The following is a 14,071-nucleotide window of genomic DNA, read 5'->3' on the forward strand; positions in this document are numbered from 1 at the left end:
CCCCCCCCCCCCCCCCCCCCCGAGGTGAACTGCGGTGGCCGGGCCTGACCACAGTCCCCAGGCCCCAGGTCTCCTTCCCTACCATGGCATCCAGTCCCACCTCTGGCCAGGAAGTCTGTGGCAGGCCTGTCCCCACAGCCTAGGGGCCGTGGGGAACCCGGGCTCTCGGGGAGCCCTCTGTGGCCTGGCCTGAGGCAGAGCCCATTCTGGGTCCGATCCAGAGCAGTATCTCGGCTGCCAGCCCAGGCCCAAGGTACTGCCCCTCTGGCTGAGAGGATGCCTGGGGCTTCCAAAGCCACTGTCCTTTTGCTGCCAGAGCTTAGTTCCCAAAGGAGCCCCTGACCTGCCACAGAGAGTCTGTGGCTGTCCCCAGTGCCCAGTCTGGCCATGGTGGCGGCATCTGGTTTGGGGTTTCCGTGGGAAAACGACTTCAGAAACTTTGTCCTGATTCATTGTTTTCAGCAACCCCATTCCCAAAGGCTGCTTTTTAAAAAACATTCAAACTCAATGGATAGGAGGGGATATCTCTGCTGAGAGGTTGGAGGCTCGAAGGACAGTGGCAGATCAGGGCTTTCTGAACTCTTGGACTCTGAAGGGAGCCTGGCTGTCGGGATCCTTCCCTGCGTCACACACAGCAGGCAGCGGCCCAGTCAGCCCCGAGGTTTTACAAGAACCCAGGGGGGTGAGGTCTCTCCCTGGTGGGCAGAGCCTCCCTCCTTCCATCTTCCCTTGGGTTTGGGGAGTGGGTTTCTGGCATCTGATTCCAAGCCACCGGGCTGTGAGGGTCACCTGGCACCTGTGGTGCTCCTGTGGCCTCCTCCCACTGCACCTCTCCCTCCTCCTCCTGGCCTCCTCCCTGTGAATGTTCAGGAATGAAGGCTCCTGCTTTTCATCTGGGGGTGCCCTGCAGGCTCCCAGACCTGGAGCCCCCAGGCCACAACCCCGTCCATGTCGGGTGTTTACTCTCACGGGAAAGCTCAGAGCTGCCTGCAGCCAGCTAACCTCTGTTAGGTGAGCTTTCTTTTTTTCTTTCTTTTTTTTTTTTTTTTGAGACGGAGTTTCACTCATGTTACCCAGGCTGGAGTGCAATGGCGCGATCTCGGCTCACCACAACCTCCGCCTCCTGGGTTCAGGCAATTCTCCTGCCTCAGCCTCCTGAGTAGCTGGGATTACAGGCACGCACCACCATGCCCAGCTAATTTTTTGTATTTTTAGTAGAGACGGGGTTTCACCATGTTGACCAGGATGGTCTCGATCTCTTGACCTCGTGATCCACCCGCCTCGGCCTCCCAAAGTGATGGGATTACAGGCTTGAGCCACCGGGCCTGGCAGGTGAGCTTTCATAGTCAGTGCATGAGGGCCTCAGATCTGGAGAGTCCCCATGCCACTGGGGCCACTGAAGGTTTCCAGCAAGGACAGACAGAACAGGAAGTCCCCGGTGACTGGTCACCTGCACGCCACCTTCCCAGAAGTGCACATCCCCTGCCCTTCCAGAAAGCATCCAGCATGTTCGGGTGTCACCGAGGCAGGAGACTGAAAGCACGGGTGGAAAAGGAGCCACGAAGGCCAGTGGCTTCCTGTGCTGCTGGGCAGCAGGCTGCTTCCAGGCTCTGTGCATGTTGGACTTTCTGACCATGGGAAAGAGGCTGCTGTGGCCCTGCGGAGGTGTCCCTGTGTTTGTGCAATGGCTCCCAGGTGCTAGGCCAGCAGGCAGGGGCGCTGCATTTGGAAAGGGGCTCAGAGACACAGATGCAGTATATCCTCACATCCCTTGCCCTGGCCGCCACCCTCATCCCATGTCAGGGCTTTCCCCACGCCTCAGGGATCCCTGCGCCCCTGCCCGGAGCCTCCTCCCTGACCCCACACTCTAGCTGTTCTGCACACAGGTCCGCTCAGGACTGTGCTGCTCCTGCAGCCCTACCCCGCTTCACCCTGTTCCATGGCTAACTGGACCTGGAACGCTGCTGCAGTGTTGGAGCTGCGCCTGCTGTGGAGGTGCTGAGCACGCGCCTCCTCCTCATCGCCTCACCTTCCTCCTCCATGTGCCTGGCATGACGGCTGGCACATGGGACTGTGAACAGTGGCACTTGTTCCGTGTGTCCTGCCTGCCCCGTCCCTGGTCCTGTAGGGTGGCTGGGCCTGGACTCCTCCCGTGGTCTCCAGCTCCCCAACCCATGCTCTGTCCTGGGGTTGTTGTCCCCGAGTCCTATAAAGATTCGGCCTTGGCCAGGCACACTGTGTCACACCTGCAGTCCTAGCACTTCGGGAGGCTGGGGCAGGAGGATTGCTTGAGGCCAGGAGTTTGAGACCAGCCTGGACAACATAATAAGGCCCTGTCTCTTTTACAAACAAAAACACAAAAGACCAGGCCTTGTCCCAGGTATTTGCTGTGGTTTACCAGCTGTGCCCACCTGCCATTTCTCCACCCTGTGCCTGGCATTGGGGGAGGCCCCTGTGGTCTGTGCTCTCACAGATGCCGCTGAGGAGGGATTCAGGGAGGGACGAGGAGCACAGGGTGGGCAGTACCACAGCACCTCCGATGCCGATAGGCAGTTGTACGCCAGCCAGAGATCCACTCCCCAGCCGAGGGAGGACAAGTGACCTCTGCTGTGAACCTGGAAGTTCTGGAGTGCCACAGCATGACTGTGGTGAGAACTGAGGACCCCGGGGCTGACCCCTCCACAGGCAAATGTGGCACATCCCAGCAGGCTGGGCTGCAGCACGCCTCCCCTGCCCTCCCCGACATTGGCTTTCTTCTTTAAAAGAGGAAAAAAAACCTGTTAATTCATCAGAACAAATTGTGTGCTGGGGCACCGAGCCTGAGGCAGGCGTGTGTGTTCCGTGCCATACGGATCAGGTTTCCCCGCTGAGATGTTTAAATCCTAAGGCCGTCCATTGGCAGCAGCCAGCTGGATTTGGAATTTTCCTTCTGCTCCTGCCAAGTGGCCTCCACAGCTGTGCCTTCGGGGTGCAGGGCAGCCGCCCACACCCCTCAGGGTCAAACCTGGGGTTCTCCTGCCTGCCCCAGCCCTGCCCTGACTCTCAATCCACAGCTCTTCACAGTTTCCCACCAGGCATTCTCTGTTCTTCTGTGTGTCGCATCCCTGGTTCCCCTCCAGAGAGCGCCAAAGGCCTAAACTCTAACGAACGCCAGGCTTCAAAGGAATAGCCCCCTTCTCCCCAGGAGACAGGAGTTCTGTGCTGTGGGGTGGAACCCCATCTTTGTGTTCAGCTCGCTCACTTCATAGGTTCCTGGCTCACAGGCGACAGAGTCAGGTCCAGGCAGAAAATGCATGTGGTGGGTACAGGTAGGATGCATGAGCATGGAGTGGGCAGGCCTCTGCTGGGCACCTCTGGGCAAAAACCCGAAAGACCACGAGCCAGTCTTGCCAAACCCTGGGGAAGTGTCCGGCAGGCAACAGTGGATTCCTTCCCAAGGCCACTGCCAGGCCTGACAGAGCCAGGGCCTCTCCCACAGTAACTTCTCAGTCCTGGTCCTCACCTGGCAGGGTTAGCGAAGCCCCACGTCCCCCTGCTCCAGGAGGGGACATGTCACAGCCTCTGCGGGAGGCCAGCTGGCACCTGAGGCAAAAGCAGTCTTGGAGAGTGTTCCCTCTTGGACTCAGCCTATGTACGTCCCAGGACTGGGGAGAGGAGGTGCTGGTGTGGCTCTCAGGATGGCAGCCCTCGTGGGGCCCGAGGCTGGTCACTTGGGGTCTGCAGCTGGTGCTCTGACCCTGTCCAGGTGGGGCCATGCGGGAGAGTGGGCAGCGGTCACCCCCCCACCTGCCACCCCAAAGCAGACTTGGTCAGTGGGGGATGGTTTCAAACTTAAGCCCTGTTGGAGCCCTGGCTGTGGAGCGGCCCCTTAGTTTCCTCTGCTTCCTCTCATGCAGGGTGGGAACATGAGGCAAGCCTTGCGGGTGTGGGGAGACTGATGTGTGGAGCTGTCATTACCACTGCTGAGTCCACTGCGCTTGTCGGGGCTCAGAGTCAGCCTGCAGAGTCTCCCTCGGCAGGACACCGGGACCACGGCCTCAGTCCTCCCTCCCCGAGGGCAGGGTCTCTAATGCGGAGGCATCAGGGCTGGCTACCCGCCCCACAATGGGCGGCTTTCGCCTGGCACCAGGGTTAGGAACACCTGCTCCTGACCCAGGAGATGCTCTCTGGTGAGCCCCCCGTGGCGCCCGGCTCTGCTGCAGACTCTCAGTCCCCCTATCCTTGGCAGTGCTGGTGTGGAGGGTGCAGTGGGCAGGGCCCGGCAGGTAGGAGCCCACGCTTGGTTTCCGTGCCTGTGGCCGGTGTTGCACTGGCCCAGTGCTTTGTTTTTCCCGTGTTTCCCTCGTGGCCTCTCATCCCTGTGTCCATCTGTGCCAGCCCCTGGCTCGTGAGCCTTGGAGAGAGGGGACCTTAAAGGGTCACTTCCCCTGCCCAGTGCCTGCCCCATGGGGGACCATCAGTCACCACGAGGTACTTGGCTGGAGCTGAGCAGAGAGACCTGGGTAGTTGGGACACAGCTTCCTGAGTGTCAGGAAGGCAGGGTCCTGGATTCCCAGGTGAGATGGGCAGGTGGGGCTGGGGCCGGAACCAGAGGCCACCAGGTGGGTCCCCAGCCCCTCCCCTCAGAAGCAGGATGTGGTCCCCGCTGGCAGGGCCTGTCTTCCTGCCCTATGTGAGGTGGGGGGCTGGGGAAGGGCCACGACGGAGCTGCTCCTGCCAGCCCACACACCAGGTCCCGCCTGGGCAGGTCTTGGGACCAGAGTGGCATCGGCCCGGAAGGTGTGGTTTCTCGACCCACTGGCTTCACTTCTCCCGGCTTCCCAGAAGGGTCGTCTTACATCAGCCGCTCATTTCCCTCTCTGGCAGCCACTGGCTCTGAGCATGTCTTTTCTTGCCACAATCAAAAGAACTGAAACTGTCCCAAGAAACAGAGTGGAACGCCCCAAAAACACCTAGGGAGGTAGGCTCCTTCCTCCTAACGCCTTCAGCGAAATGGAGGGCAGCCCCACTCTCCTGCCTCATGAGGGCCACTTCCTGCTTCCTTCCTGCCTCTCATCTGTGCCAGTGTCCCCTCCTGGGCCCAGAGCCCAGCCCTCCTGCTATGGATCTGGTGAGGGGATTTCTAAAAAGCTTCCAAGATGCAGCTGAGTTGACAGCCACCAAACCACAGGCAGGAAAGGGATGGGGTCAGAGCTGTGGGGTCCTGTGCTCACTGAATGCCCAGTGTACCCTGCACCGGAAGGCAGAGCCCCACAAAGTGCATGCCGCCCCCATCTCCATCTTATATAACCAAATGCTGAGGCCTGGTGGGGCAGCTTGAGTGTGAGAGGGCACATGGGGCAGGGCAGGTGGTGGGACCCTGTCAAGCCCCAGGGATCTGACATTTCCTCCCAGCCGGTGGATCGAAAGGGTCTTGATGCATGGGGGCTTCCAGAGCAGAGCCTTGGAGAAGGGCTGGGAATTCTACAGGAAAGGGGCTGGTGTGTTTCTGGGCAGGATGCCAGGATATGAGAGCAGCTGTGTACTCCAGGCAGGCTGCTGTTTGCAAAGCTTGGGGTTGGGGGCAGTTGCACTCATGGTGCCCTGGGCTATGACCTCCAGGTATGGACCAGAAGACGTGCCAGGTGCCTGATGTGGGCAGAGCCTCAGGCTCAAGCAACTTCCTGTTCTTGGGACACTTCTTCCTGGGCTGTGTCCTGATCTCTTGACTGCCCTGCTGGACACCCCCCAGCCCCACATAGCCAATGCAGTGTGGCACCACAGGGACACTCGCGTCGTCCCTTGGCCACGTCTTGCAACAGCTCGAAGCCACCACCAGGAGAGGAATGGTGGGGTGTTGGCAGGCAAGCACCAGCTAGACCTGGGGAACACCGCGGATGCCTGGTCCAGGGGCACAGGGCACGGCCCACAGCTCCCATGTCAACAGTCACCAGCCCACAGTGCACAACACCTCACACTGCTGCCCAGGCCATGTGTGCGTCTTCACACAAGTGACCAGACCCCGGACGTTAAATTTGCCGACAGTTTCAGAGATGGCACACCCTGTGACACCTGGCCTCCAGAGGGCAGGGCCAAGCGTGTGACCTCAGGTGGCCTCCCTCTGGGAGCCTCCATTTGGGGCAGGGCCTGGCAGCTACTCGGCTCCTCATGAAGCACTGTGTGCTGGGAAGGGCCTCACAAGGTCTCTCCTCTCCCTGCGAGGCATCTCTTGGCTCCAGGCACACACGGGATGCCTGCGGTGAAGAAGGCAGCGCCTGTGCTCAGACAGCGGTGCTGGGGTTGAGGGGTTCCACCACATTCCTTGGGATATTTCAGGGCTGTTTTTCACATCCCAGACACTGTCAGAGGTTTGGGAATTCGGTGCTTGCTTCTGCCTCCCACCACACGAAAGAGACGCCATACGTGCGTGTCATTGTCATCGCTGTTACCGTAGCTGACAGCCATGAGGACTGAGGCGTGCCAGGCCTGTGCTGACTGCCTTGTGAGCCTCAGTGTCCATGTGGCAAGGGCCGGGCTGTGTCATCCCACAGACGCCGGCACCAGAGTGCAGGAGAGTGGCGGCTTCCCTGCCCGGCTTCCTGCTGCCTCTCCCAGCTGAGCTGGCAGGATTTTTTCTTATTTGAGACGGAGTCTCGCTCTGTCACTAGGCTGCTGGAGTGCAGCTTCCACCTCCTGGGTTCAAGCGATTCTCCTGCCTCAGCCTCCCAAGTAGCTGGGATTACAGGTGCATGCCACCACACCCAGCTTATTTTTGAGTTTTTAATAGAGACGGGGTTTCACCATGTTGGCTAGGATGGTCACAATCTCCTGACCTCATGATCTTCCTGCTTCTACCTCCCAAAGTGCTGGGATTACTGGCATGAGCCACTGCGCCTAGCCAGGATTTTTTTTAAATAGACCCAAAATATTCAAGGATGGGGGCAGATCCCCACATTGCCGTCTTTGGGGATGTTTGTGTAGGCGCTTTCGGAAGCAGTGTCTGCTGAGCTATGTGTTCCCAGGCTGAGGCTCTGGGCTCCACTATGGCTGAGGTGGGGCCTGCTGTGGTGGGTCCCTGTGGGTGTGTGTGAGCAGCACTGTGAGTGGCAGTCGGGACACATAGACGAGGGTAGGCCAATTCCGCGCTCCCCCTGCAGGCCCACCCTACTCTGCGTCAGCAAGTGGCCCTAGGGTGCCTTCGGCAGTGCCCAAGGCATGTGTCCTGTTGCCTGGCTTTCTGCCACCTATGGATGTGATGTGGCTGGAAGGTGGCCCAGGGCCTCCTGTCCTCTTCCTCCTCCCCTGGGCTAACAGCATTTCCCCTCTTCTGTCCTCCAGCTGGTCAGTGAGAAGGTTGGAGGGGCTGAGGGGACCAAGCTGGACGATGACTTCAAAGAGATGGAGAAGGTGAGGAAGAAACTGTGTTCTCCGTGTGGTGGTGGCACTTCCCGGCACTTCCGGGCCTGACCTCTGCCGGGCATAGTGGAAGCGGCCAACCCTGAAGGGCCTGGGTCTGTGGAGCGATGGGGCCCAGCAGGTGTGGAGAGCTGGGGTGGTGTGGGGGCCTCATCAGCTGCACTCGACAGGCAGGCAGCCGTGGGGACATGGCTGAGCTGAAGACATGGAGGTGGGCTGGGGGATCCTAGTGTGGCTGTTAACAGAAGGAGGTGGAGCAGCAGGGGTCTTGTGTACCTTGAGCCTCCAGTGGCTGTGGAGTCTCATATGCCACATCTCTCCACAGAAGGTGGATGTCACCAGCAAGGCGGTGACTGAAGTGCTGGCCCGGACTATCGAGTACCTGCAGCCCAACCCAGGTGGGTGCTCCAGCCGCTGCCTCTCCAGCCACTGCTAGGACCTGCCCAGGCCCTCAGAGGGAACGTAGGGGCTGACAGAACCACCAGGCTCATGGGTGGCAGGTTTCAGGCACCACTGGATCCAGGCAGCAGAGGCTGTGCTTGCTTTTCCACCTCAGCCAGCAGCTCAGTCCCTCTGTTGCCTCACTCAGGCCAGCTGGTTCCTCGAGGCTGTACCAGCCTTAAACGTCTTCCAGCCAGCAGTCCTGGCAGGGAGCCTCTCCCCCAGCTCACTTGTGGGACCTATTTGTATTGACTGCCCCTCCCCAGAGCCCCTGGCCTGGGTCCCACTCCTGGGACATTGAGCTGGGTCTCCCCGGCCATGAGGCAGACTTTTCCCCAAATGCGGGCTCCATAGGAGGCATCAGACATGAGGTGGACCCAAACCCAGCATCATCCTCTCAAGCCCTGCCAGGAGCAGACCTGAGCAGGCAGCGGAAAGGACATAGCTCCCCACCCCCCAATGTCCATCACCGCTACACATAATCCTTCCTGGCACCCCCCTAGATGAGGGGTTCCTGGTCATAGCCACCTTCTGGGAGGAACAGCCCTTAGAAGGAGGAGGTGTTGTCCCAAGGAGCTTGGTCACCTCTCCATGCGCTGCCAGCTCCTTCGAGGCTGGTGGGAGCAGGGAAGGGACCCTCCACTGTGCTTTGTGTGGCTTGGACTGTCCGCAGGCACAGGAAGTGAGGGTGGGGCAGGGGATGTGGGGGCTGCAGCCCACTGGTGCACAGGAACGCAGGCCTGGCAGCCCACTCCCACCGGGCCGTCCTATTCCAGCCTCGCGGGCTAAGCTGACCATGCTCAACACGGTGTCTAAAATCCGGGGCCAGGTGAAGAACCCCGGCTATCCGCAGTCGGAGGGGCTCCTGGGCGAGTGCATGATCCGCCACGGGAAGGAGCTGGGCGAGTCCAACTTTGGTGAGTACTGCTCTCTGGAGGCCATGCCCCCGTGAGGCAGGGCAGGTCCAGGTCCCATCCATGGCCCAGTCCCTGCCTGTGCTGAGCCCTGGGGATGCATGGTGGCCCCCACAGCTTTCCAGTTGCAGGGGACTGCACAGACAGAGCCATCCAGCACTGGCCAGCTGCCAATGGGGCTCCTTCCTATGGCTCCAGATCTTCCCCAGCATCTGTCCTCCCACCACCTTCAGCCTGTTGAGGGCAAACCTGGGCCCTTTTAGGAGCACGAGGAGGGGCTGGTTTAACATCCCATCTGGATTCGGATTGTAGGAGCCTTTGTTCTGCTCTGAGTTCCTGGAGTGTGGGGCCGTCAGAAGTTGGGATGGGGCCGGGCGCGGTGGCTCACACCTGTCATCCCAGCACTTTGATAGGCAGAGGCAGATGGATAACCTGAGGATGGGAGTTCCAAGACCAGCCTGACTAACATGGAGAAACCCTGTCTCTACTAAAAATAAAAAATCAGCCGGGTGTGGCAGTACATGCCTGTAATCCCAGCTACTTGGGAGGCTGAGGCAGAAGACTCGCTTGAACTCGGGAGGCGGAGGTTGCGGTGAGCTGAGATTGCACCACTGCACTCCAGCCTGGGCAACAAGAGCAAAGCTGTCTCAAAAAAAAAAAAAAAAAATGGCCGGGCGTGATGGCTTACGCCTGTAATCCAAGCACTTTGGAGGCCAAGGCGGGCGGATCACCTGAGGTCGGGAGTTCAAGACCAGCCTGACCAGCATGGTGAAACCTCGTCTTTAAAAAAAAAAAAAAAAAAGTAGTAGTGGGGAAAGATCCAGATGTGGTGGTACACACCTGTGGTCCCAGCTACTTGGGAGGCTGAGGTGCCAGCACGGCTTGAGCCCAGTTGGAGGCTGTGGTTAGGTGGTACTGAGCCACTGCGTTCCAGCCTGGGCAACAGAGCAAGACCCTGTCTCAAAAACAAAAGCTAAGGAGAGTCTCAGTCCAGCGGTCCTAGGTCCACTGTGTGACGGCTTCCCCCACTGCTTCTCCACAGGTGATGCATTGCTGGACGCTGGCGAGTCTATGAAGCGCCTGGCGGAGGTGAAGGACTCCCTGGACATAGAGGTCAAGCAGAACTTCATCGACCCCCTCCAGAACCTGTGTGAGAAAGACCTGAAGGAGATCCAGGTGCTGCCCCTGTGCCAGCCCCGGGCCTGTCCCTTCGTCCTGCTGGATGGGGCAGGCCCCATTCTGCCGCCCTCACCTCACTCGAGCTTCAGCACTGCCCTCTGGGTCTCGCTCAGGCAGGCGAGTCCCCATGGTGCAGGGACGGCAGGTCACGCCATGCATGGGGTGGCCGTCCAGCTGCTGCTGGTGTGACCTGTGTCCCCCACTGTCCCTAGCACCACCTGAAGAAGCTGGAGGGCCGCCGCCTGGACTTTGACTACAAGAAGAAGCGGCAGGGCAAGATCCCTGATGAAGAGTTGCGCCAGGCACTGGAGAAGTTCGAGGAGTCCAAGGAGGTGGCAGAAACCAGCATGCACAACCTCCTGGAGACGGACGTGAGTTTCTGGGGCACTACATCCTTGGGAGGCTGGTGTGGCGGCCTCAAGGGAGTTGAAGGACGGAGACGGCAGCCATCTGGCCGCTGCAGCAGGGGCAGTTGAGGGTGCAGGCCCCAGGCCCCTCTGCCTCCTATCGCTTCACCTCAAGAGTCAGGGCGGGCACAGGGCAGTTGTGCTGGCAGGAGCCCCTGAGCCCTGCTGTCCCCACAGATCGAGCAGGTGAGTCAGCTCTCGGCTCTGGTGGACGCGCAGCTGGACTACCACCGGCAGGCCGTGCAGATCCTGGACGAGCTGGCCGAGAAGCTCAAGCGCAGGTGAGCCGCGGCCCTGTGCTGCCACGCGCCCTCTGCTGGCGGGTGTGGGCAGCACACCTTGCTCCGGTGAGTGCCTGGCAGAACAGTGCCCTGGATTCTTCCTGGGCACTGTGCCAGGGTCAAGTCCAGGGAGGAGCTGGTCCCCAGAGGACTGAGGGTTTTGAGGTCAGAGGAGCCAGGGGTCTGAGAACTCTGAAACACCAAGCCTTACCCCTGATGCAGGCCCTTAGACTCCTGATCTCATACCTGTCCCCTCCCTGGCTGTACTTTCAGCTGCCTCAGGGACACCCAGGCTCCCGTCTCTGAACCTGCTTCAGGGCTTCGGCGTGTGTTGGGCACCAGCTGTGGTGGGAACATAGGGAGGAGGCAGGAGGGATATACTGGGGGTGCTGCAGGTAGAGGCTGTAGCAGGACGCAGCTGCTCACCAGCCTCTGAGGCGCCGCCAAGGTGGGGGTGCAGGCGGGAGGCCCTCTGGGTAGACTTCCCAGTCGAGTCACGTTCCAGAGTCTGGGTGTTAGCACCCCACTGCCGCCCTCTCCCGGGCCAGGTCATTAGGCAGCAGTGTAAACACAAGGGTGGGGCTGCCTCTCCCTTCACAGGATGCGGGAAGCTTCCTCTCGCCCCAAGCGGGAGTATAAGCCCAAGCCCCGGGAGCCCTTTGACCTCGGAGAGCCTGAGCAGTCCAATGGGGGCTTCCCCTGCGCCTCAGCACCCAAGATCACAGGTAATGGGGAGTGGAGCCATCTTCTGGAGGTGGATGCCAGCGGGTGGGGGTGGCTAAGGGCTGGGCCTGTCTCGGGTCTCTGTGTGCCAGGCCCCTGGGTGCAGCTCTCAGCCCTACTCCATCTGGACCACCAAGGTGGATGGCAAGGGCTGGCCCCGGCCTGCTGCAGAAGAGGCCCTGCCTGACCATACTGAGCCCACAGCCGCTGCGCTTTGTTTGTGTTTAGCCTCATCGTCTTTCCGATCTTCCGACAAGCCCATCCGGACCCCTAGCAGGAGCATGCGTGAGTGTCCCAGGCTTGCCACAGCCTCAGTGCTGCCTTCTAGCTTCCACCCTGGTCCTCTGCCCAACCCAAGCAAGGAGCCAGGCACGGGCACAGGCCCAGGCCCATACCTTGCAAGACGCCACCCCTCTGGGTCTCAGCCTCACTGTGTGAATGAGGGACGGCCGTGTCCCCGCTGCTGTGTCTGCCAAAGGCATCAGCCCAGCTCTAAGCTGTGTGGTGGCTGCAACAGCTGAGGGTATCTGGTCATTCCTTGTCACCCCAGCAGCAGTGGGTGTCCCTAGTACCTCCCAGGAGCAGCTGTGGTGACCACTTACCAAGACTTTCCCATCCTCCCTCCTGGGCAGCAGTAGAGGCAGGACCCCAGAAGTGGCAGCCGGTGGCCTCCACCCACTCATAGGCTCCAGGCCACGGCAGGTCTGAGTTGAGACCCTAGGCTGGGTGGAGTGGGTTGTAGGAGCCCCAGCCTGGACGCTCGCCCCACATCCCGCCCCCGCCCCCAGCACCCCTGGACCAGCCGAGCTGCAAGGCGCTGTATGACTTCGAGCCTGAGAACGATGGGGAGCTGGGCTTCCGTGAGGGCGACGTCATCACGCTGACCAACCAGATCGATGAGAACTGGTATGAGGGTATGCTGGACGGCCAGTCAGGCTTCTTCCCACTCAGCTACGTGGAGGTGCTCGTGCCCCTGCCACAGTGACTCGCCTGTGACCACACCCTGCCCCTCCGTCCACACTGGCCGCCACCCCCTGCAGGGTCTCCTGCATTCAACGGGGCCCCTGCTGCCAGGGCGGTGTCCCAGCCTGCAGGTGCCCTTGAGGTACTCCCTGAGCAGGGCCCCACACTTGGGTTGGGAGGCTCATCTGGGTGGGTGGGGACGCCTGTTTACGCTAGCGCTGACCCCCAATGGTGATGGCTCCCTTCCCAACTAACTCCATGGCACCGGCCTCCTCCCCACTCCCCAACTCCTCGCCCAGCTGGCCAAGGCGGGGCAACACTACGGTGCTCTCAGAAACACTAAAGTTCCTCTGGGCGGCCCCCACCTCCGTCCTGATCCCGTGGGGGCTGGCCCACTGCCTGCCCTCGAGTCCTGCGGCCTTAACAGGATGGGATTGAGTGTCCCTGTGGGGTGGCTCAGACAGGACCCTGATTTTTTGAGACAGGGTTTCGCTCTTGTTGCCCTGGCTGGAGTGCAGTGGTGTGATCTCGGCTCACTGCAACTTCCACCTCCCGGATTCAAGCGATTCTCCTGCCTCAGCCTTCCCAGTAGCTGGGATTACAGGCATGCACCACTATGCCTGGTTAATTTTATATTTTTAGTAGAGACGGGGTTTCTCTATGTTAGGCTGGTCTCGAACTTCTGACCTCATGATCTGCTTGCCTCGGCCTCCCAAAGTGAGCCACTGCGCCTGGCCTAAATCCTGGTTTTAAATCCCCTCCCAGCCTGGTGCTGGCGATGGGCCCTGGTCCCACCCCAGAGCCACTGCACCCCCGCCTCGCACACACACTCCTTCTGCAGCCTGGGGACAGAGGCCATCTGTGATCCTTGGGGTAGCTGTGCCTGAGGACAGAGAAAATGGCCTCCTGCAGGGCCCCAAGCTCCCAGGCCCCGCCCTCAAGTACCTTTTCAGCTTAACTGCCCCCAGCCAGGCCCACAGAGGCCTGTGTCACTCAGGCACAAGCTGCCACCACCAGCCACCAACACACCCCCTAGCACACCTTACACTTCCAGGGACCACGGCCCCAGCCATGCTGCTGAGGGCCAAGCACAAAGGCTCCAGCGAGCAAAATCTTCCAGTCCCTGGTGGCCAGGCCTCCCCTTGCTGAGCCACTGCCACCCCACCCCACCCCACCCTGTGGGAAGTGGCCCAGCCCTTTCCTCTAGACCAAGGCAGGCAGCCCCAGAGTCCCTGAGGCCCCTGCTCAGACCAGCAGGGCCACAGCCCCAACATCTGCTTCCTCTGTTGCCCAATCCAAAAATCGATGAAATGGGGGGGTCCTCTGGGCCAGGCCACATTCACATTCCCCTCCTACCGTGGCCCGGCAAAGCCTCTGGACCCCAGGCTCTGCTCTGTACCCCCCTTGTCAGCAGTACATGAGGGGCAGACACCCCAGCACAAATGAGTACACAGCAGTGGGCATGGTCCAGGGCAGACTGAAATGTACACCTGAATTTTGTAAACAGAAGTATTAAATGTCTCTTTCTACAGCCCCTTGCCTCGTCTTGGTGCAGAGGCAGGCCTGCCACCCACACCCCAGCAGGTCCCTTGTGCCCCACACGTGCTGCAGAGCCTGAGTCGGGTGGGACTGGCCCTGAGGCTCCTGCACCAGTTCCCGGGTACAGGGGCTGCGGAAGCCCTGGTACCCTGGAAGCAGGGGTGATGGTGTCAGCCTGGGCACCCAGCCACCCTCACTCTAGCCTTGGGGAGACCAGCACGGCTGCCTA

The 14,071-nt window shown here is 60.5% G+C and overlaps 1 protein-coding gene across 2 annotated transcripts in view; it reads left to right on the forward strand.

Moving 5' to 3' along the window:
• Positions 1 to 12,723, forward strand: part of SH3GL1 (SH3 domain containing GRB2 like 1, endophilin A2) — a 37,398-nt gene extending 24,675 nt beyond the window's left edge. The window contains exons 1-10 of one of the 2 annotated variants that reach the window (XM_032252221.1): positions 4,145 to 4,169; positions 7,318 to 7,386; positions 7,721 to 7,793; positions 8,613 to 8,753; positions 9,793 to 9,926; positions 10,142 to 10,300; positions 10,514 to 10,617; positions 11,218 to 11,342; positions 11,569 to 11,625; positions 12,129 to 12,723. In XM_032252221.1, coding sequence (XP_032108112.1) covers positions 7,378 to 7,386; positions 7,721 to 7,793; positions 8,613 to 8,753; positions 9,793 to 9,926; positions 10,142 to 10,300; positions 10,514 to 10,617; positions 11,218 to 11,342; positions 11,569 to 11,625; positions 12,129 to 12,325 — 999 coding nt within the window. In that variant the 5' untranslated portion in view covers positions 4,145 to 4,169; positions 7,318 to 7,377 and the 3' untranslated portion in view covers positions 12,326 to 12,723. Of the gene's footprint in view, positions 1 to 4,144; positions 4,170 to 7,317; positions 7,387 to 7,720; positions 7,794 to 8,612; positions 8,754 to 9,792; positions 9,927 to 10,141; positions 10,301 to 10,513; positions 10,618 to 11,217; positions 11,343 to 11,568; positions 11,626 to 12,128 lie in introns of those variants that run through there. The other variant, XM_032252219.1, reaches the window with a different exon arrangement.
• Positions 12,724 to 14,071: the final 1,348 nt, after the last annotated feature.

The sequence above is a fragment of the Sapajus apella genome, unplaced genomic scaffold (genome assembly GCF_009761245.1).
Source record: "Sapajus apella isolate SASKATOON/1434 unplaced genomic scaffold, GSC_monkey_1.0 scaffold77, whole genome shotgun sequence".
Classification (NCBI taxonomy): Eukaryota; Metazoa; Chordata; class Mammalia; order Primates; family Cebidae; genus Sapajus; species Sapajus apella.